General features: G+C 36.2%; 1 protein-coding gene across 1 annotated transcript in view; it reads left to right on the forward strand.

The window, feature by feature from the left end:
* Window positions 1-22,626, forward strand: part of LOC150108694 (dynamin-like) — a 306,464-nt gene that overhangs the window by 261,789 nt on the left and 22,049 nt on the right. Inside the window, exons 15-16 of the mRNA XM_090416156.1 lie at window positions 2,555-2,840; window positions 9,533-9,589. Of these exons, the coding sequence (XP_090272282.1) occupies window positions 2,555-2,840; window positions 9,533-9,589 (343 nt within the window). The remainder of the gene's footprint in view (window positions 1-2,554; window positions 2,841-9,532; window positions 9,590-22,626) is intronic.

The following is a 22,626-nucleotide window of genomic DNA, read 5'->3' on the forward strand; positions in this document are numbered from 1 at the left end:
CAGTGTTACAAAGTAGTTGACCCCCTCCCACACACGCACGCAGAATATCTTCAGTTTCCATGCTACCTTTATCATCTTTGATTCCTTTTACAGTACTCTCCTCCATTTCTGAGCTTTTTCAGTGGGCTTCAGAACATTTTGCCAGCTTCCTGATATTTGCTGTGTTCTTACTAGTGTTATCATGACTTTTGTTTAGCTACTCATTGCTTTTTCTTAATTTTTTCTCTGTATTCCTTCAGACCACATGCTGGCTTACTTCTTAGAAACTTTTGATATAGTTGCTTCTTTCCATAACTGCCTCTTTGACTTGTTCAATTTACCATGGAGTTCTGATATTTCTATCCTTGCAGATAATTCACCACTTGCCCTGCTGGCTGAATCGACATTTTCATCAGAGTCTGCCATTTAGCCTCAAGGTTTTCAAACTTTTTTATTCTTAAATAATAATTGTAGATTTGAGTCTACAATTCATCTTTGAAAGTCACCTGTCTTTGTTTTTAAAACTTTCTTACACTCTCTCTTCAATATGATATTCAATTTCATTCTGCTCAAAACTGAATGATCATTTCTATTTCTTATTTGTGTGTCCTGAACCAGTATGTATGAACATATCACTATCAGCAATAATAGTCACTAAGACTCTATTTCATATTATTATTATTCATGACACCTCCAAGGAGTCCGAAGACTCATCGCAGGAGGACACCTATTGTACAACTCTCCGTCTCCACCACTACACTGACCCTCTACTTCCAATCATCAACATTAGCGCCATCTACTGGCCACTACCACCCCCACAGCTAGTATTTTTTTGTCTGTAAATTGTGTGTGTTCTGAAGGGCCAATTTGTCTGTATGTGGGATGAAAAACCCGAGTTTCAGTGAGAAAAAACCCTGCTATCTCTGTATGAGATTGACTAACTCACCCTCGATTGAAAATGTCCATATAAAGATTCCTCCCGTCATGACGAGAATCGAACTTGGGCCTTTTCCAATCGAAAGGCGCAACGTACTGTCGTTCTTCCAGTTGCACTACTGAGGCAATACATCTTCTCTCCGTATGAATTTGTGCACGTTTTTATTTTGGAACATGGTATTAGTAATGACTAATGACCTGAACAGAAATGCAACAAGTGCATAACATTGTTATTAGCTTTACTCTTTTCTCTAAATTTTCCCAAAGCATTTTATGTCTAGTATTCATCTCCTACTCTGAAGTTTGAATATCCAACCAGCACCAACCTTTCCCTTTTCTTAATTTAGCTAGCCTGCTCTCTTTAATGACTTGAAAAATTCCTCTGTTTCTTCCTTAGTGGAATATTCTGTGAGATTATAGGCACAAATAAGTCTTTGTCTAGTTTTACATTGTGATGTTTGTCCACATCACTGCTTGAAATTACCTACCATTCACAAAGCTTGTCTATTTTTATTTTTGTGTTTATTGTTGATTACCATATCTACTCCTTCCTTTTTCCCTCATTATTGCATAAATTTAACATCTTTTGTTTGTTTGTTTTAGTAACGTCAGTTATATTGTGTTGTACTTCTCTAGTTCCTCTTTCATTTCGATTACTTTTCCATCGATACTTCTGTAATTGTGCCTATCTTCAATTCTGTTGATTCTGAGTTGGTTCCAGTAGCTGCCTTTCCACTGGTCACTCCAGTTCCTTAGTGAAAATAGTACAGCCTTGTTTAACCAGGTGACCATTCCAACATTTCCTAGTAACCAGTCCAGCAAATGTTAGAATGGTTTTTAGAATTTCTTGGCCTGGTTTGCCGAGTGGTTGGCATATCTGCTCTCCAGCTGCAGGTTCGAATCCCACTGTGGGCATGGATGTTTGTGATTGTCTGTGGAAATACTAGTGGTGGTGGTGGGCAGTAGATGGCATTGGTGTAGTTGCAGTTTGTGAATTGTGAGTGGTGGAGAGTGTCACAGAGTATGTGTTCTACCTTGATGAGTCCCTGGACTCCCTGGAGGTGTCACATAATAATAATTAAAATATTAGAATAAAGATACAAAAATTAACAGTGGAGAGTTATGCATTCAGTAATTTCTAAATTGCAGAATACTATTCATAGCTTATAAAATATCCATTGATATTTTTCTAAGCCAATATGCAATTTTTTGAAATTAATTTGCATCTAAGGATGAGAAAACTAAAAATCAACAGTTATTCAGTTTTGCTTAATTAGATTTTTTTTAAATGTGTTTATGAACAATTTTTGATTTAAATCATGCTTAATATAAGGAGCAAACTGTAGGGAAAAGTGGTAAGCACGCATCGTATATCACGAAACCAGTATTCCACACAAAATTATGTTGCGTGTTGAGAAGGCATTTGCACCTCAAAATGAACGAACTATCTCACCAGTGCTGATATTGCTGCTTATTGAAAGTGTATTTACACTTCAATATATCAGTAGTAGCGAAATTTGTAATTTCTTTTATATTTGATGATAAAAAATATATTTAATATATTAAAAAAAAAGTACCAGTTTGTATATCAAATTTCTCTTTCTCTCCTTCCCCTTCCCCACTCCCTTTATTATTTTAGAAATGTTTACAAAGATTACAAACAATTAGAGCTTTCATGTGAAAGTGCCGAAGAAGTTGACAGTTGGAAGGCATCATTTCTTCGAGCTGGTGTATACCCTGAGAGACCTTCCTCGAGTGTGTCAAATGGTGATATAGGTGCAGGAGAAGGTGCAGCATCCATGGATCCACAGCTTGAAAGACAAGTAGAAACAATTCGGAATCTAGTTGATTCATACATGAGAATTATTACAAAAACATTCCGTGATCTGGTTCCAAAGATCATTATGCATCTCACTATAAGCAGTGTACGTTTTTATATTGTAATTGTTTACTCTTTTTCAGTTGTATGCTTTTAACCATGTACCAAAATAACTTTTTAGTCTTCATTGGTGCAAATCATGTATTTCCTCTTGGCTGTCTTAGTTTTGGTGGTAAGTTCTTTAATCATTCTAATTTTAGAGGTTGAAGAAACTGTATGTACTAGAAAACAAGGGTTGAAACTTTTTTTTTAAGAAAAAAATTTCCGTATCCTGAAAAACTGTAGGTTAAATGCTACTTCAAAGGGTAAAAGGGTAATAATGATAAGAACAACAAATAAGTTTGAGTTTGAAACTGGACTGATCACATACATTAACTAGTTGCTTCTGGTGTTCTTATAGATGAAAAGGAAAAGAATCATAACTAATCTGGTTAAACTCTACTCATCAAAATTAGTGTCAAACTGAATTAGAAGATGCAGCATTAGTCAGTATGTCTACAACTAGAGAGGCAAGTAAAACCAGTTCAAAGCCTTCAAAAAATTTAGAGAAAAGACCACCGTTGTGATAATAGTATGTGAAAGAGGTGCATAAGAGATAGTTAATCTTTCACTCTTCTCGATAGAATCAGGTTTAGACAGTTCATCCACTATGGAAATGGCATTTGTCCTGTGTAAGCAGTTGTCAAATAAATAATGCCAGGTAGTTTTTTATTTTGGAAACTGAAAAAGTTATAGATATGTGTTTGTCAAGAGGTTGGCATTAAACATTAGATCAAGAATATCTAAACAGATGGAGTTCAAAAGTAAAAGGGAGATTACTTGAAAAATGTGTTTTGAAAGCAATAAATTTTAATGGAAAGTTTTTTTTTTTTTAATCATATGATCATGTAATAAATTCTCTTGGTAAACACTTGATTTCATTTTATTTGTGTACTGTTAAGAAATTTACTTTATTTTGGTAGATGCAGTCCTGTTACACCATCAGTAAATTATTATTTTGATTCCGAGTAGTTTAGCTCTTAACAACTTTAAAAATTATATATGTGATGTGTGTGTATAGGCACACACACATCAGGGACATATATTCAGGGTATGCCAGATTGTGTGCAGTGCATGCCTACAGAATAGCAATATCATTGATATATTTTTGCATTTATTCCTGTTAAAGTCTCCCCTAATTGTTTCCTGGCTTTGCGTGGTTCCTAAAATTAAATCTATTAATTCAATATATATTGAATTAATATATTTAGTTATACTAAAAGTCCATGTGGTTAGCCTAGATGGCTATGTGCTTCGCAACCATATGCCTGGGGAAGGAGTGTCCTAGGTTCGATTCCCGTCGGAGACGTGAGGAGCTGAAGGATCTTCCTCAGCCATAGCCAAGTAAGCCAGTCTTGGGCGTGGACAGCAGGGTTTTTTCCCCAGTTTATTCTGGGGTTTTTCATCCCACAAAGCAGGCAAACTGGCCTTGAGAACTCAACACTACAGGCCATAGGATACACCGGGGCATAAGGCTGACCACCTTATCCTGTAAACGGAGTGAGGTCCGATGATCAATGGATCCTCGACACCGCAAGGTAAAAGAGGGTATAAGGAAGATATGAGATGAGATACTAAGTAATATAAATAATTATAATATTTTATTAATATTATAATTAATATTTATTAATTAATAAAATATGCTTCGTGAAGATGACAATTTTCAACAAGTAAATATTCCATCACATTTGTGTTAACAGCCTGGGTTTCGGTCATAAATACGAACACCTTTGAGTTCTTTGAAGGAGTACAAATGGCACAGCAGGTCAAATTTTTAGCATTCCAGTGGTTTTAAACATACCATGCCACCCAGAAGGTGGGGCATGATGTGAGTCAATAACACCCAGAAATCAGTGGCTGTGATTCAATTGGATTGTGTCAACCAATCCAACTGAGTGTAGTCATTTGTTATGTGCTGTTTTTGTTTTCTGAGTTTCATTTGTTTTTCATGCGTTAAGTGTGAACTGATGTGTTTACGACACTGATTAAGCCGAGTTTTTATTATATAATTTTCTGTAAATAATTTATAACTTTCTTGCCCAATTTTCAATGGGAAACAGTGTTGACGATCTACTGAATGTCCTGTTTTCTTCCAGAGCTTTTGTGGATTGTATGATTGTATTTGAAGGAGGTAAACCTTGTCGTCCTCTTCCAAATTTACTGAGCGTGCACAAAGATGTAAAAACTGAGTACACGAGACACTTCTCTATTTCACAATGTGTTTGACACATTGTCCCCCACTTTACACAGATTTGGTTAAAATTTATTGATAATTAATTGTATTGGACCAATTAAGATGAGCGCTGATGTGCTATGCACTCTTAAAACTTTCATACATCAATAAAAATGTAATCATATAGTTAATTTTAAGTGAATTTTGTAGCACAGGTTGCATAAGCCACACGACAGGACACCCACCCGAAATCGGCACATGATGACACACACACACACACTGAAGCAGATTATTGTTATTGAGTAATAATGATCAGGCTAAGTAAAGTAGAATTAAAAAGAATGTTTTATATAGTATTGCATTTCCCACATAAAACACGTTACTACTAGGAACTTTCTGGAACAAAAATCAAAACTATAGCAAATGTAATTAAAAACAAAAAGAGTGGTAGTTCTGGTAGATACAAATGATTTAACTAGCAATGGTGGGTGATAAATTTTATTGTCCTTATTGGAGGCCTGAATTATATTGAAAAAGTTCTATGTTTGCTCTCTAGAGCAGGGTTTTCAGAGTATGTAAAAAAAAAAAAAGTAAAAAAATGCAAGTCTGTGTGTGTGTGTGGGGGGGGAGATCTTTAGCCTGCCCATGTTAGAAGTACAAAATGTGCTATAGGTTTACGAATAAACCTTTTGTGGGTGGGAACCACATAAAAGATACAGTATATGAGGATCTTTTTTGGAAAGAGTCTCTTCATATACATACTTAGGTCATCTCATTGATCTAAACTGTAGACTCCAAAAGGAAATATATAGAAGAATTCAACTTTCCCAGAGTGCATTTAGAAAATTGAAAAGCATTTTTCAAAATAATGATGTCCCACTCTGATTGAAAAGGAAGACATTTAACGTATACTTCCAGTCATCACATATGGTTGTGAAACTTGGTCTCTAACAAAAGCACTGGCAAATAAATTAGCAACAACTCGAAGAAAAATGGAGAGGTTGATGCTAGGTATCACGTTAAAAGACAAGAAGCGAAACACCTGGATAAGAAGCCAGACTCATATCACTGACATCATACTTCACGACAAGTGACTAAAAGGGAAATGGGCCAGACATCTATCCAGAAGAGAAAATGAGTGATGGACCACCATACTAACAAACTGGATTCCAAAAGAAGGGAAATGAGGCTAAGGACATCCTAAAAGAAGGTGGAGTGATGAATTGTCAAATTTTGTTGGAGAAAGGTGGAAAGAACTGGAGGAGCCCTTCGTTCAGCAGTGGACAGAAAATGGCTGAAAAGAAGAAGAATGTGAGGATGTGGAAGAATGTGAAAAAAATTGCACAAGCAGAAGAGAGTGTGAAAATCATTAGTCTGTTATGAAGAAGGGAGCAGGAGATTTAAAAAAAAAAAAACTTCCTTTAATATTTAACATTGGATATCGCTTAAAAGTCTTTGATTCAATCAACAAAGGATGTTAAAAATTCTCAATTATTATGTCATACCCTTGAAAATAAAGCAGTAGCAGAACCTTACCAGAATGACCATGCAAGAGTAATGATTAATGGAGACAGATATGACCGAGAGCATTCCTGTTTCCAATACAGTTTTGATAAGTTCTGCAGGGAGACTACTCTTTGGCACCATATCTTTTTATTATTACCCTTGACTGTGTATTAAGACTTAGAGGTATGGAATAACTCTTGAAGATTTGCTAGGAATAAACCCACATAAGCAGTCTCTGCTTTACAGATGATATTGTGCTAATTGACTGAACAAGCAGACTGCCCAAAACCACATAATTTTTGTAAAAATGCATCACTATTGTTGGGTTGACAGTCAATAGCAGTAAAACTTAAGTTTTAAAGAACAGACAAAGGAAATATTAGGTCAAATGACCACACTCTTAAAGTAAAAGATTTTCAGTACCTTGGTTCCTACTTCAGTATTCTGACTCAATGGAAAGGTATAAAGCTCTTCAATTGTATAAAAGCCTAATATCTGGAAATCCAGTCATACTACAAATACCAAAATTCATCTGTGCAAAACCGTCAGTTAATATCATCATTAGCTTTGGAACAATATGCCTTTGATCAATATTAGACACACACACATATTCAGAAGCACATAATTTTAGTACTGTAAATATTTTGGCTAGAAACTAATTAGTCATCATCAGTGCATTAGCATAATCACAAGGGGAAAAAAAGTTAGAACAAAGAATATAAATCCTATTTTTATCTGCACAGTTAGCTGAGTAGCTATGCACATTGCAACCATATGCCTGGGAAAGAAGTGTCCTGGTTTGATTCCCGTCACTGACATGAGGAGCTTAGGATCTTTCTCAGACATAGCCAAGTTAGCCAGTCTTCGGCATGGACTGCAGGGTTTTTCTCCCCCAATTTATCTGGGTTTTTTTTTCCTCCCACAAGCAGGCAACCCAACCTTGAGAACATAATGCTTCTACATCATAGGACACCTCCAGTTACCAATCTATTCTGTAGGATTTCGGTTCCAAATGCACAGTGAGCATAAGTTAGGATAGGATTTAGTATTAGAATGATTATGCCATTTTGATCTTTTCTGTAATGCCAATTACTGTCCTTGTATTTTTGTATGATGCTAATTATTATTTGTCAATTCCTTCAACAAATGATTATAACATACGAGGTGGTATCAAAACGTTTTGAGACTAGTTTTGTAACATGCCAACAGATGGCATCACAAGGCTGCACGCACAGTCATAGGGAGCATCGACCTTCATAAGTCAGTGTGCCAAAAGACATCGTCCTATGTACATTAGGAGCTGTGCAACTGGTGCTATTCTGACCATGTGTGTTACCACGTCTGTGATTTCATTATGTTAGAACATTATGGCGATGCTGCAATGAGTCATTCGGGGTGTTTTGAGTGGCACACGCGCTTCAAAAGCGGAAGAACGTCACTGGAAGAGGATGAGATATTGGGAAGACCTTCAACGAGCTCAACCTCTGAAAATGTCGAAACCATTCGGCAACTTGTGCATGAGGATCGTCGGAGAACACTCCACAGCATTGCTGCCATTGTCGGTGTGTCATACAGAACAGTCCAGGCAATTCACGTGTGATTCGAAAATGCATGCACCGTGTTGCTGCCGAGTTCGTCCCCAGGCTGCTCACCCAGGAGCAGAAGGAACACCGCATCGAAGTCTGCCAAGAACTGTCAGTGTGCCATGGATGACCCATCCTTCATGTCGAGGATCATTACCGGTGATGAAACTTTGGTGTATGGGTATGACTGACCCTGAGACGAAGCAACAGTCTACACAGTGGAAGAGCCCATCATCTCCACTACGAAAAAAGGCAAGGCAGGTCCGCAGCTCGACCAAGTGCATACTCATTGTTTTTTTCAACATTCACGGCATTGTGCATCGAGAATTCGTCCCTAGAGGCCAGACCATCAATAGCGAGTTCTACTGCCAGGTTTTAAGCCATCTGAGGGAGGACATTCGGCAAAAGCGACCGGAAGGTGCATGCAAAAAACTGGATGCCCCATGACGACAATGCACCCTGTCACTGAGCTCTCCTCACACGTGAGTTTCTCACCAGAAACAACCTGATCTCACTTCCACACCCACCCTACTCGCCAGATTTGGCTCCTGTAGACTTCGCCTTCTTCCCGAAGATGAAGATCCAGCTCAGAGGTCGCCGTTTTGACACCATTGCAGAGATCCAGCATGAATCGCAGAAGGTTCTTGGCACACTTCAAAAAGAAGACTTCCAGTACACATTTCAGAAGTGATAGGAAGGAACGCTGGGAGTGCTGTATTGCTATGCAAAGGAACTATTTTTGAAGGTGATAATGTGTAAATGTAGATAAATAAAGTAATTTTCTCCTAAAGAGAGCGAGTCTCGAAACTTTTTGATACTACCTCGTATAATAATTTCTGTGTGTCCCCTGAAATTAGTCATTATTCTTCTGAATTGACATCTGTAATTCTAATTCTTCCACTTCTTAGAATTTTATTAGAATAGGTACCATAGCCAGCCACTCCTTGAAAATTCCTTTCTAGGAATTCAAATGTAATGTAATGTAAGGTTAATAGCATTGCACACTTAATCAGTTAAAATGAAAAATTCTTACCTTCTCGTGTGTTCAGTTTTATGGATTATTCTGCTGTTATCCTCACACATCCTTTTGTTCTATATATCATGTGAATGTACCATATATTATAATCCAACACAGTATTTTATCACTAGTTTCCAGTCAACAGCGACTTATTTCTGAGCTGGTTTATTTATCAAATCTCTGATTTGCTCAACTCTGAACATTTTAATGTTCTAAACTGTATTCAGCCCATTCATGTTTGCCTTTCTCGAGGTAATTTTTTATTTCACATCCTTGATTTGCTAATCTTTAATCTACCATTCTGTATAATATTGTCATCAACACTATGTTGCCATTCCAATGTTATTTGCACAGGTTTACTGCTTATCTAAATTTTATTTATAACATTTGAAGCTAAGCAACTTTTTTTTCTTTTGCAGACAAAGGACTTCATCTATTCCGAATTATTAGCTAATCTATATGCTTCTGGAGATCAAGTAAGTATGTTATTATATATCATACTTCCGATTAATGCCTGCACCTGTTATCTAACATTGTTATTAGCTTATATGCTTCTGGAGATTAGATGAGTATACAATAAATGCCTACGTATACAATAAATGCATACTTACAATAAATGCCTACATCCATCTTACAAACAATTGGCAGCAGTTCCTAAAAATATCATCAGGTGCCATTTCAGACCCATAAACAAAAGAATGGATGGAGCACACTTTCCATGCCTTGTAAAAGTGACTTGCGACATGTCAACAAGCACATCAAAATTAATAACAGCAATTAACAACAAGCTCAAAGACACTTGTCCACAATCACTCATATGTGCTCGACCAGATTTATCATTTACACAAAGAGAACAAGGATGCCAACTTTGAAGACAACTTGCAGCAAAATATCAAAATGGTGACTACAGCTGGACCATCAACTATAGACAAGCTAAATTGGTGCAAAAACCAAGTGATGCCACTAGCAACCACCATTTTTGACCAGTATGCAGGAACTGCATAGGAAATGTGCGAAAACCCTGGGATCAAACATATGACTCGCAAAACCCTAAAAATCCACTTCACCAACATCCGTGGTAAACTCTAACCTTAATAGTGTCCACTACCACCTGCAGTCTACCAAACCCCACCTACTCTTTCTCGCAGAAACTCAAATCTCACCTCCCTCCAGCACTATTCACCTCAACCTTCCAAAGTACAATCTCTTTAACTCCTTTCGACCCAAGGGTGGCATCTGTGCATACACTCCAACATACCTTGCCAGAGAGCACCCAACCTAGAATTGCCCAACTTTGACCTTCTTTGGATGAAAATATCCCTACCCAACTCAGTCAAATTCATATGCTGTCTCTATCGCTCCCTTAATGCAACCAACCACTCTGAGCTCTTCAGTTTCCTCTCCTTAAAAATTTACTTTCCTAACAGCGAAATTATTCTCCTAGGAGATTTTAATGTCCACAATACCAACTGGCTTTCCTCCTCCAGCTGTACAGATCTTGCAGGCAGAGATGCTGAAACATTCGCCATCACCAATGACCTTACACGACTAGTTCGGATGCCAACCAGAATACCTGATAACCCAAACCACTCTCCAAATACACAGTAAATGTAGAGAGAGAGCCTGCTAGGCAATTCTGACCACAACCTAGTGCTCATCTTCTCCCCCATGCAACAACGCTCACATAGCCACTCCCTTACAAGAGTAGCTTGGCATTATAGCAGTGCCAAGTGGGACAGCCTCCACAACTTCTATGCCTCATTCCCATGGTTAGACTATTGCTTCCAATCCAAACACATGCATTGAACTCATAGCCAAAGTAATCCTCACTTGCATGGAATCATACATTCCCCACATTACAGTAAAGGCATTCCCTAACTATACCCTGGTTTTCCAAAATATGTGCCAAGACTTTACAAATGAAAAGCTAAACATAGTATTACTGGCTCAAATCAAGAACCTCCATCCTTCTTTAGAGTTTATACCTGAGCCCAAAATAAATGCAAAAAAAACAATCAATGCTTACCAAACAGAGTTTGAAAGAGCAAAAAGCAGGAAATTAGCAGCCTGTTCAAATGGCAGCCAAGCCTTTTTTTCCACGCCAAAGCAATCGGTCATAACTTTTGCCCAACACTATTCCTACCTCTATCCTACCCAGATGGCTCCATTGCATCATCACTTACAGAAAAGGTCAATCTCCTGGCCTCGCACTTCGCTTTCAATGCACATATAATTGACAATGGCAAATGTCCCCCAACCATTCCAGATGCCCACTATATCATTTTGCCAGAAAGAGATCAGCAAAATACTCCAAATTAGACACAAAAAAGTCTCCCAGCCCTGATGGTATTCCTCCAATTGTCCTGAAGCTTTGCACACCAGAACTGTCTTCTGTCCAATGTTGCTTATATATATATATATATATATATACTGTCTTACTCCACTGATATCTATCCCATGGCCTGGAAATTGGCCTATTCAACCCATTCCCAAGAAGGGTGAAAAGTCTTTGCTGTCCAACTACCGCCCCATCTCGCTCACCTCAGTCCTGTCTAAAGTAATGGAAAAAAATCACCAATTCCCAACTCCTACACTACTTCGAAGCTACCCATCTAATAAATGACTGCCAGTATGGATGTTCCATTGCTGCCGATCAACAGGAGATCTGCTCACATATGTCACCCATCTTTGGACAAATGCCATGGAGAAGTTTGGCGAATCTCAATCCTTGCACTTGATATCTCCAAGGCGGTCGGCTTGGTCTGGAACAAAGGCTTACTAAGCAAGCTGCCATCATTTGGTCTATTTCAAGATCTCTGTAGTTGGATTGCCAGCTTTCTATCTGGATGCACGCTGTGTGGTGGTGGATGGCTGCTTATCCTCTCACCATTGAACTAATACCAAGGTTCCTCAGGGTCCTCTCACCAACCCTCTTCCTACTGTATATCAATAACCTACTTCAGCTTGCCTCCAGTCCAATACACAGTTTTGCAGACTACTACACATTGCACTCCTTCCTTTCTTTTGATAAACCTTACTCCACACCAGGTGCAAATGCTGGTCTTGAAATTCATGCTTGCTCTTGTTATCATTTAGGGAGTGAGAGGTGCGATTGAAGTCTGATTAGCAGAATAATGAATTACTGACTATTTAAAACTATATATTTAGAAATTTATGTACATTTAATCATACAAGTACAACATTCATTTTACAAATGATATTCTGTCTTTTTCAATTTAGCTACTTGAATACAAATTCTACCCTACGGTTCTTCTTTATGAACTAGTCAATAACGTCATCATAAAAAGTTCTAGTTAAAGCTACCTTGGCTGAAGTTCACTGGCTACTTTGAGTGCGTATGGCCTGTGTTTAAGTGAAGGGAAGGCGGAAATGACTACACACATGCATGAAATCACAGTGCTGTAATGAGGACCTGAAGCTCCCACAACCGAGCAAGCCAAGGTAGCTTTGACTAGACTAGCAAGCATCGGCCTTCGATATACACAACACAAAGTTCAATTATTGCCACGCAAGCTTACGACATCTTCTGTCTACAAAAATAAAAGCCTAAATGGAATGCTTATAAATGCATGCATTTATTAACAAATAAATATTGCTTCTTTCTCAATTAATGAGCTTGTGCAGCAAGCATGGAGAATTCGCCCCTGCTCCACACAGCTCACCTCAACCTACAGAACAGCAACCACCACTGCACTCATTTCAGACCTCCAACCCATCCTCCGATGTGGTTCAGATAACCTAGTCAATTTCAATGCAAATAAAACCCAGTACTGTCCTATTTCGCATAAAAAAAAAAAAAAAAAAAAAAAAAAAGAACCAATTTCTCTCAGTATTATTTTTGACAACACCCAAATTTCCAGACAATCTGAGATTTCTCTACTTGGAGTTACTCTGACATCAAGCCTCTCCTGGATACATGACCATTGCATCCTTAGTTTCTAAAAAAAAGTAGGATTTCTCTTTCACTCAAGATGTTACTTCACCCCTGAACAGCTGTTAACCTTATACAAATCACAAATCTGCCCAACCATTGAATACTGCTCCCATATATGGGATTGGGCCTCATATAGCCCTCTCAAAATGCTCAACTCAACACAAAGGGGCACAATCAGTCTTATTAATGACCCATCTCTTACCAACTCACTCCCTCCACACTTTTGCACAGATGATTAGTCTCTGTACTATGTGTTTTCTACAAATAATTCCATGGAAAATGTTCATCCGAAATAGCGTCAATAATTCCCCACTTAGTACTAAGCTCGTTGGAACATGTGCAGCTGCTGCTCAACATCCCTACACCATGCACCTTGAAACTCACAGAACAAGTTTCTTCTCCTCCTCCTTCATTCCTGTAACTGCTACACTATGGAATAGGCTTCCCCTTGATGTGTTCGCTAAGGAATACAATATACAGTCTTTCAAATCCGATGTGAACAAGTACCTTCTTTCTCAACTCGTACATGGTACTAATGTACTATAGGTTGATCTACCAACCTCTCGCGTATGAACTCAACATATAAAAAAAAAAAAAGTTGAAATATAAATTCCTTTTATCTAAATACTAATCTGGAAATTTGCCAGTGGTTTTTGTGTAGCATAATATTTAAACTATAACATTTACTATTCATGACCTAGATGTAAAACAACCATTCAGATGACTTACCACTGCAGTGAATCTTTTAAACTTCAGTAATTCACATACTCATCAGTCTAAAGTGGATGCCATTCTCTTGCTCACTGAATATAGTTTTGCATGTTTTTCATTTTAACATTATTAGCAATGCTGATCTTAAAAGCAGTTCGTATATTATATGTAATTGCTTAATAATTATTCCAATTGGTGTAGATCTAGCATCTTACCTTCCTTTTCTCAAAGAAGCTAGAGCACATCTGGCTATCATTCTTCCTTCCACATCTGGTATATTATAAGTTTCCCAAGAGCCCCTAACAGCATATTTGTTGTTAGCTTATATGCTGGTATTTATGTAGGGAGTGTGCCAAGAAGAGCTTTTTTTGTAATCTCTTCACATATTCTCATTTTCATACCTTATCAGGTTATCAAAGAAGAACATGCTTTTGATAGTCAAAGAATCAAGTTTTATTTTACATCAGGAGAAGAAATCAAAATGGGGGATCATTCCCAAATTCAAATTGTGTATATATGTGTGCGTGCGTATACAATTTGAATTTTGGAATGATCCTGTTTTGTTTCCTTGACTGTAATTTATCTTGTCATATTAAATTCCTTGGAGAGCCTTCATATATATTAATATCTTTTGGTAGCTTTGTAACAAAAAGTTCAAGTAACATATAAATGATGAAGTTCAAAGTAGTTAAACAATAAACAAACATCAGCTTCCTTGCAGAAATAGACTAAACATAGGGTATGAAATTGAAAAGCATTTACCATTTGCAACACCTACTTCTTTGTCAGCTCTCAGAAAGCAGAAATATTTTCAAAAATTTATTAGAATGTTTTGTTTGTGAGAAAGCTACTATTGCACAAACAATAGTAGCTTTATGAACGTATGACAGCCAGAGGATGTGAAGCACATATAAAATTATGTGTAGCATGAAATCAAATCACTTTTAGAAAATTAAATCTTGGGTGCAGAGAACCTTTATTAGGACTTTTCATCTGCACTTGGATTATCCAGTTTCAGATGGTCAGTTATTTTCTCTTAAACTGTTTTTCACCTTACAAAACAGACAAACCTGCCAGCGAATACAGTTGACCCTTGAACAATGCTGTGGGGGGTTAGGACTGCCGACTCTTTGCGTATTTGTAAATCTGCGTACAACTTTTGACTCCCCAAAAACTTAACTACTAATAGGAAACCTTACTGATACATAAACAGTCAATTAACACATATTTTGTATGTCGTATGTATTGTACACTGTATTCTTATAATGAAATAAGCTACAGAAAAGAAAATGTTATTAAAGAAAATCATGAAGTGCAAATACATTTACAGTACTATACTATATTTATCGATACCATAAGTTTATGTCGTCTGTTAATTTTACAAGATGAATCGTCTATCAGTACCTACATCAGTATTGTCTTATATGATACAAAACACTGTAGATGTTATACGTATTACTAATACTAGACATCAAAAATGAAAAGATAATGTGAAAAACAAATATTTAATTACAGATATAACGATTTATGTATTGATAATGAAGCAGCAGCCATAATTGCTTGATGGAAGCCTATCCTATACACTAATGAAAGAATCGTAAACCTGTTATGTTAATTAATTAATAACAGTTAATGTCATGCAGTTATGATTTAACATTGGATCTTTATGTGTGCTTAAGTTTTGATAAATATTAACTTTTTATAATAGATTTGTGTATATTTTATGGCAGTAAATAATATAATGGAGTAGTATCTAGATATATTTTATGCATTCATGACATACCTACTTTTTCTTAATTTTTATAATATTTCTATTGGAAATAAAAATATTGAAAACTATTCTAAGCTATTCAGTTCTTCTGCGAGTTTTTTAAAATTGTTGCAAATATCCAAAACATTTTCCGATATGTTTATTTAAAAAAATCCGAGCATAAGTGGAACCGTGCAGTTCAAACCCATGATATAATATAAGAAGCCTGGATGGCAAAGAATTGGATAAGTATCAGATCGACATAATAGGGGTGACTGAAACAAAAAAAAAAAAAAAAAAAAAGACAAACTGATGAGATCTTTCTAAGCAATAAATACAAACTTATTTGTGCCTATGGTCCCACAGAAGATCCTACTAAGGTTAAGTGGAGGAACTTTTTGAAGTTTTAGAGAAAGCAACTGACACAATGAAAAAGGAAAAGTTGATCCTTATTGGAGATCTAAATAGTGGAGTAGGAAATTGTCAGACACAAGAAAAGTCTCATTGACTACGTTATTGTTGATAGTGATGTTTTCTCCCTGGTGCAGGACACCAGAGCGTACAGAGGATTTGAAATTGGAAGTGAACACTGTTTAGTCTTGAGCAGGATAAAATTGAATTTCATATTGAAAAGAAGAACATATAAGAAAGTTTTAAAGCAAATAATAGTTGAGCAGCTCTCAGATATGAACTGTAGACTAAAATACACAAACATGATTCAAGAAAAAATGAAAGAGTTTGACAACAGGAACGAAACCTTAGAGATTCAGTGGTAAGCCCTGAAAAAAACATTGATTGATTCAGCCAGAGAGGCATGTGGTGAGGTTGTCTACATGGATAGAAAAACCAGAACTTCATGGTGGACACAGGAAGTTAAAGAGGCAGTGAAGAAAAAGAAGAAAACATATTGAAAGCTCCTGGTGAATATGTCAGCTTGTGCTCTCAGAGAATACAGAGAGTCAAATGTAAGAAAGCTAAACACTGTGTAAAACTAGCTAAACAAAAGTAATAATGGGAAGACTTTGGTAAGAACATAGAAAATAAATATCAAGAAGGTGGCAAGATATTCTGGAGGTTGTTGACAAAACTCAGAAATCTGTGAAAGAGTGCTGTAAAAGGAATTAGAGATGATAAAGGTGATGTGAAAACTGGAGAAAAAGATATCTTTAATGTATGGAGTAATTAGTTCAAAAAATTGCTAAATGAAACAATCAGTGATAGAACGGTAGTAAAAAAACATTCAACAGGCATGCAATGAGGAATACATACCCATACATGAAATAGAAAAAGCATGAAATGTGGAAAGGCAGCAGGAGTAGATATTCGTCAGGAAATGCTCAATTGTGGAGGTATAAAAGTCTTGCAGTGGCTGTGCTGCATAGTTCAGAAGGCCTGGACAGAGGGATGAATTCCAGATGATTTGAGTAGAGCTCTCATAGTACCCATATACCCATATTTCCCATATATAAAAGGGAAATAAAGCTGAATGTGTGAATTATAGAGGTATTTCCCTACTGAGTGTTCCCGGTAAGATTTATTCAGGTATACTTGAAAAACGGTTGAGAAGGATTGTGGAAGGGAAGCTTAGTAAAAAACCAGCTGGATTCAAGCTAAATAGAGGCTGTCAGGATCAGATTTTAACTTTACAACAAATAGTTGAGAAATTGTGGGAATATATAGCAAAGATCTGTATTTAAGTTTTGTAGACCTGCAAAAGGCATATGATAAGGTGTCAATGGGATATTATATCAAGCAATGCTTAGTCTTTATTTGAGTTGTTAAACTCAAATTAAATTAGCAGTTAGAACTGACAGAAGTATAGGAAGATGGTTTAATGTTAAATCTGGTGTCAGACAAGGATTTACGTTACCCCCCTCTGTTATTCATTATCTGTATGGATAATGAATAACATTATCCATACAGATATGGATAATGAATAACATTATCCTTCCATATTTCTTCACATTATGAAGAAAAATGGTATTAAATCTGATATCAGAATTGGAGATGTTAATGTCAGCTCTTTATGCAAATGATGTTAAACTTCTGAATAAATCTAGTACAAGTCTTTAAGATTCCCTGACTAAACTGAATAACTGTTGTAATAAAGTTGGTATGAAACATTGAAAACATCAACTGCATCCTGAATGATGAACCCATAGTACAAATACAATATTTCAGCTATTTAAGCACAATTTTTAGTGAAGATAGTAAATTAAATATGGAAATAGACAACAGAATCAACATAGCTGGTATGGTAGGAAGTCAACTGAATAAATTTATAAGAAATAAGAGAGATATTGGTCAGAATACTAAATTAGCTGTATACAAGACAGTGTTCAAACCAGTTTTAACTCGTCAATCTGAGAGAGCTGGGTTAGAAATAATACACTTGACCAAAGATTAGAGACTGCAGATATAAGAGGCCTGAGAAAGATTAGAGGCATGAACAGATGGCATCAATGGCAATATCATATTAAAAATGAACATGTTAGGTAAGAACTTGCCATCGTTAGCATCCTGGAATGTGTTATGACTTCCTCTGGGTCTATTTCCTGTCAACCTGGCAGGAAAAAGACCCAGAGGAAGACTAAGATATAGATCGATACAATAAAAAGTGCCTTAGAAGACAGAAATATAAGATCTGATAATGTCAGTCTTGCAGATAACAGATTGATTTGGAGGAAAATTGTTGATAGGAAGTTAGTAATGATGTAAGTTTTTAATGTAGTACTATCATAATATCTTGTATACCCCTTGTGGGTACATGTCAGGAATTTGATGATGATGAAAAATATACATTATGTGAGGCAGCTATAAATTAACTTATTAACATATTGCTCACATTTGAAACCATTCTGGATGCCATAGTATTGTTAGGCACGTTCATGTGGCTACGATCTCACGTATGCAAAAGTTGGACAACCAAAGAGTGACAATCATATAGGTTATGGGTAAGGTTTGTATTAAGATGAACCGCATCGAGGACAATTTGATTCCACAATACTTCTCTCCAGTTCATCATAGCTTCTGAAAATGTTTCCAGATTTATTCTAGATCAATGAATGAATAACGGATTCGTCCTCATTAGGGTGAGCAGAATTAAGAACATGATTAGATAGTGTGCTGGCTGTAATTCTGCTTATGTAATATCTCTCACATGTTCTTCCGTTATGGAACTCAATAGATTTCTCTGGCTGATCAAAATAGGGCACTATTCTGAAGAATTATCATTACCAGGGCTTGACAAATTATGCAAAATCATCCTTGCCATAAAAAATAAATTTAAAAAAAAGTCCTTCCTTAGGTGGTCTTCTCCTCTTCTCTCCAAATTTTTGATATGTCCCAATTAGTCAATAGCAGTTCCAAATGTTTAGTGATGCTGTATTGTTCTTTGGAGTATATTTCCATCGCTTGAAAAAACATTCGAATAAGTAGTAGTAGTCGGTAAATGATAAGAATACTAAGAACAGTAAAAACAATGTTGATTCATTGGTTTTTTTTTTGGGGGGGGGGGTTACATTAAATGTTGTTATAATATTTTTTTATATGTGGTTCCCACCCATAAAAGAGTATTAGTAAACCTGTAGTACATTTGTACTATGGCTGGGCTAAGGATTTTTTTTTTTTTTCATTTTATCAATTTTATATACAAATATATATATATATATATATATGTATATATATATATATATATATATATTTTTTTTTTTTTTGTAATTATTTATTTTTAGATAGTCCAGAAACCCTGCTCTAGAGACATGGAACTTTTTCAATCCACTTCAGGTCTTCGTTAAGCATGGTGGTGGTGGTCTCACATGGAGTAATGAAATGCATCTCTCACCCAAAGACACTCGCAAACATTCATGCCTACAGCAGGATTTGAACCTGTGACCTGTTGATTGGAGAGCATGTATGCTAAGCACTTGACCAACTCGACTGGCTAATTGCCCTTTATATTAGCATATACTTCTATGTTTTCTTAAAATTAAAAAATATCCTGTTTTGTCCAGTCTGCAGTTTCTCACCAGCTGGCAAAATCTACTTGCCATAGACAAGTGGGTGAGCATATTTGTTGAGCCCTGGTCATTATAAACACCATCTCACAAAAAGGTTTTGAAAATATCCGCAAGATGTGTTTTGCATTATGGGAGATACTGAGATAGGAGTGATGTTAGCTTGCTCCAAATTTGCAACGAGTTGCCCGTTGTTGTACCACCTTATCCCAGTCCTGAAGATACTTTTAGGTGCGAACTTTGTTTGCTCACACTTTGATAAAGGATTAAACTAAATTTATTATAGTCTAACCAAGTGAAAAATAAACTTTCAACATCTTTCTCTAAATCCAGAGTAATTTAATAAAAAGGTGGCACACCGTTTGGCAACTCCTATAGGTAGAGATGACCTTGCTAATGCTTCTGCCTGGTATCTCCACTTGGGCCTGGCTCCCACTGAAGAGACCTCAATAAAGGTGCAAACTAACCAACAAAAAGGTGTGCATAAATTCACAAGAAGAAACAAGATAAAGAAGAAAAATCATTGACTGTTATTGTTGATTGCAAAACTTTCAGAATACAAAGCATGTAAAGGATTGGAAGTAAGAGGTGATCAGCATTTATTTTTGAGCAGATTGAAAATGAATACTATGTTATTCATATTAACTGTAGACTTTTATTCAAACTGAACATTCAGATATTGGATTAGAAATGAGAGTTTGAAAACATGACCCAAACATTATAGATCTAGTGGAAAAACTGAAGAAAACATTGATTCAGCTGTACTTCATGGCTAACTGTACATCATTGATCATACAGAACAAGAAATAGTGATGGCAGAGTTGACATTAATGACATAAATCTACTTGCCATAGACAAGTGGGTGAGCATATTTGTTGAGCCCTGGTCATTATAAACACCATCTCACAAAAAGGTTTTGAAAATATCCGCAAGATGTGTTTTGCATTATGGGAGATACTGAGATAGGAGTGATGTTAGCTTGCTCCAAATTTGCAACGAGTTGCCCGTTGTTGTACCACCTTATCCCAGTCCTGAAGATACTTTTAGGTGCGTGATACTGAAGATACATGAAGTACATATCCAAAAACCACAAAAAAATTTCCATTTCTATGCAGTAAATGGAGCAGTTTATCAGAGAAATAAGTGAATAAACAGTGATTACTATTATTGAGATGGAACATTACATTAGAACCCAAATTAATGACATGATTTGTTTTATACTTTTTCTGATTTATAAAGCATGGTAAATTTGTGTGAAGATTTTGTTTGACATAATCACGACCATCTTATGTTTTTATCATCAAATATTATGCTTTTCGAGGAAAAAAAAAGTAAATTAATTTATACTAACAGTTCTTTCATTCGACAAAAATAACAGGCATGTACAATAAATTTTTGTATCCTTCAAGTAGAGAGGATAGGGTCTTTGAATACTACCAGTTCATTAGTACTAACAAGAAGAAAGTGATTAGATTAGTGATCTTGGAGTTTTAGTAGACAAAGTTGAAATTTAGGGGTCATATAGCAAAAATTAATGATTTTTATATAAGGTAGCTATTTTGCCTCTTTGTAAGGCTTTGATATGATTTCACCTGGAATATTGTGTACACATCTGTTCTCCTGGTTTAAGATGATGCAGATACAGTGGGGGGGGGGGGAGCAAAGGAGAGTGTTAAAGATGATATCAGGACTATGGAATATAGATTATGAAGAAAATGGCAGATAGAAGAAAGAGGAGTGATATGATAGACCTGCTTCCTCTTGAAAGGATCATACAGGATACCAGTAAATGGAATTTTTCATTTTATGGAAGGTGGGGAGAGGATGGGAGAGGTGCATGGAATTTGATAATGAACACAAAGAAAGGATTAAGCAGTATTTTTTTTTTCTCATAGAATAGTACATGGCTGCAATTGAATTGAATTTTAAATATCAGGCCTAATACCACTTTCCTTCAATATCTGATCATATAGATGATGAATAACAGTGGTGATATGTGTGCACCCCCTCTCTAAAACCTGATTTTGCATCAAACTTATACTTCCTCTACTCCTTCAATTCTAACTGTTAAATTACAACTTAAATATGAACTTTGTATCATTTGGTACAGTGTGTCATTTATATCACATAACTTTGTGGTTTGAACCGCATTCCTCATGACACCTTGTCATATGATTTTTTCTGGTCTACAAAACTAAAATATAAAATCCTTGTTATATTCCCATGGTTTCTCAGCTATTCTTAAAGTGAAGATTTGGCCTAAACTAGCATGTTCTTGCCTAAGTTTCTGTCAATTTGTCTTAGTCTTAGCCTCTTCTGAAGTATGTTTGCATAAATCTTACCTGGAACACTCATTATAGAAATTTCTCCTTAATTCTCACATTTCCCCCCCTCCTTTTCATAATGTGTATTTTGAGAGATCTACTCTCATCATCTGGAATTTGACCTTCTGAATTGATGTAATGTAGCTACTTTAAAACTTTTATACCCCTATTCTTGAGCATTTCAGGTAGTATACCATCTAATTGAGATTCCTTTCCACATTAAAAAAAACTATGAAAAAAACTTTTTTTTTCATAGTTTTTCATACAAGTACTCCTTATATGAAATCATGCGCTCCTGATTGCATTTCTATTTTGTTTTCTACTCCTGTGCTGTAGAAAACAAAATTTTTCTTTTTTCCTTTTTTCATCATAAATGGCCTTGTAGCAGCTAATGTTCACACTAACTGCACGGTAAACCTTTGTAAACCGCTGAATGTTAGGATCTTGAACCTTAAGCTTTGCAGTTCCTGCTTCAGTGAGTCAAAAGGCTTCAGCTATTTCTTTTTTCATAAACTTTCTTGGCTCTGGATCTTCTGATTCTTCATTTTCTTTTGTTTCTATGCTTGTCTACGTCCATAAGGTCTTCATTGGTTAATTCTTGTGAATGGGAATTCCCAATTGGTGTCCAATTGCAGTGCATTGCCACTATCCACCACAGCTTTTCTGGCTTTGGCAATGTCTTCTGTGAAGCCACAAAAATCATCATAAGAATTGAGGGCACAGTTTGTTCCACACCACTTTAATTGTTGATTGCTTT

The sequence above is a fragment of the Typopeltis vanoorti genome, chromosome 3 (assembly GCF_054136105.1).
Source record: "Typopeltis vanoorti isolate ZY-2024b chromosome 3, IOZ_Tvanoo_1.0, whole genome shotgun sequence".
NCBI lineage: Eukaryota > Metazoa > Arthropoda > Arachnida > Uropygi > Thelyphonidae > Typopeltis > Typopeltis vanoorti.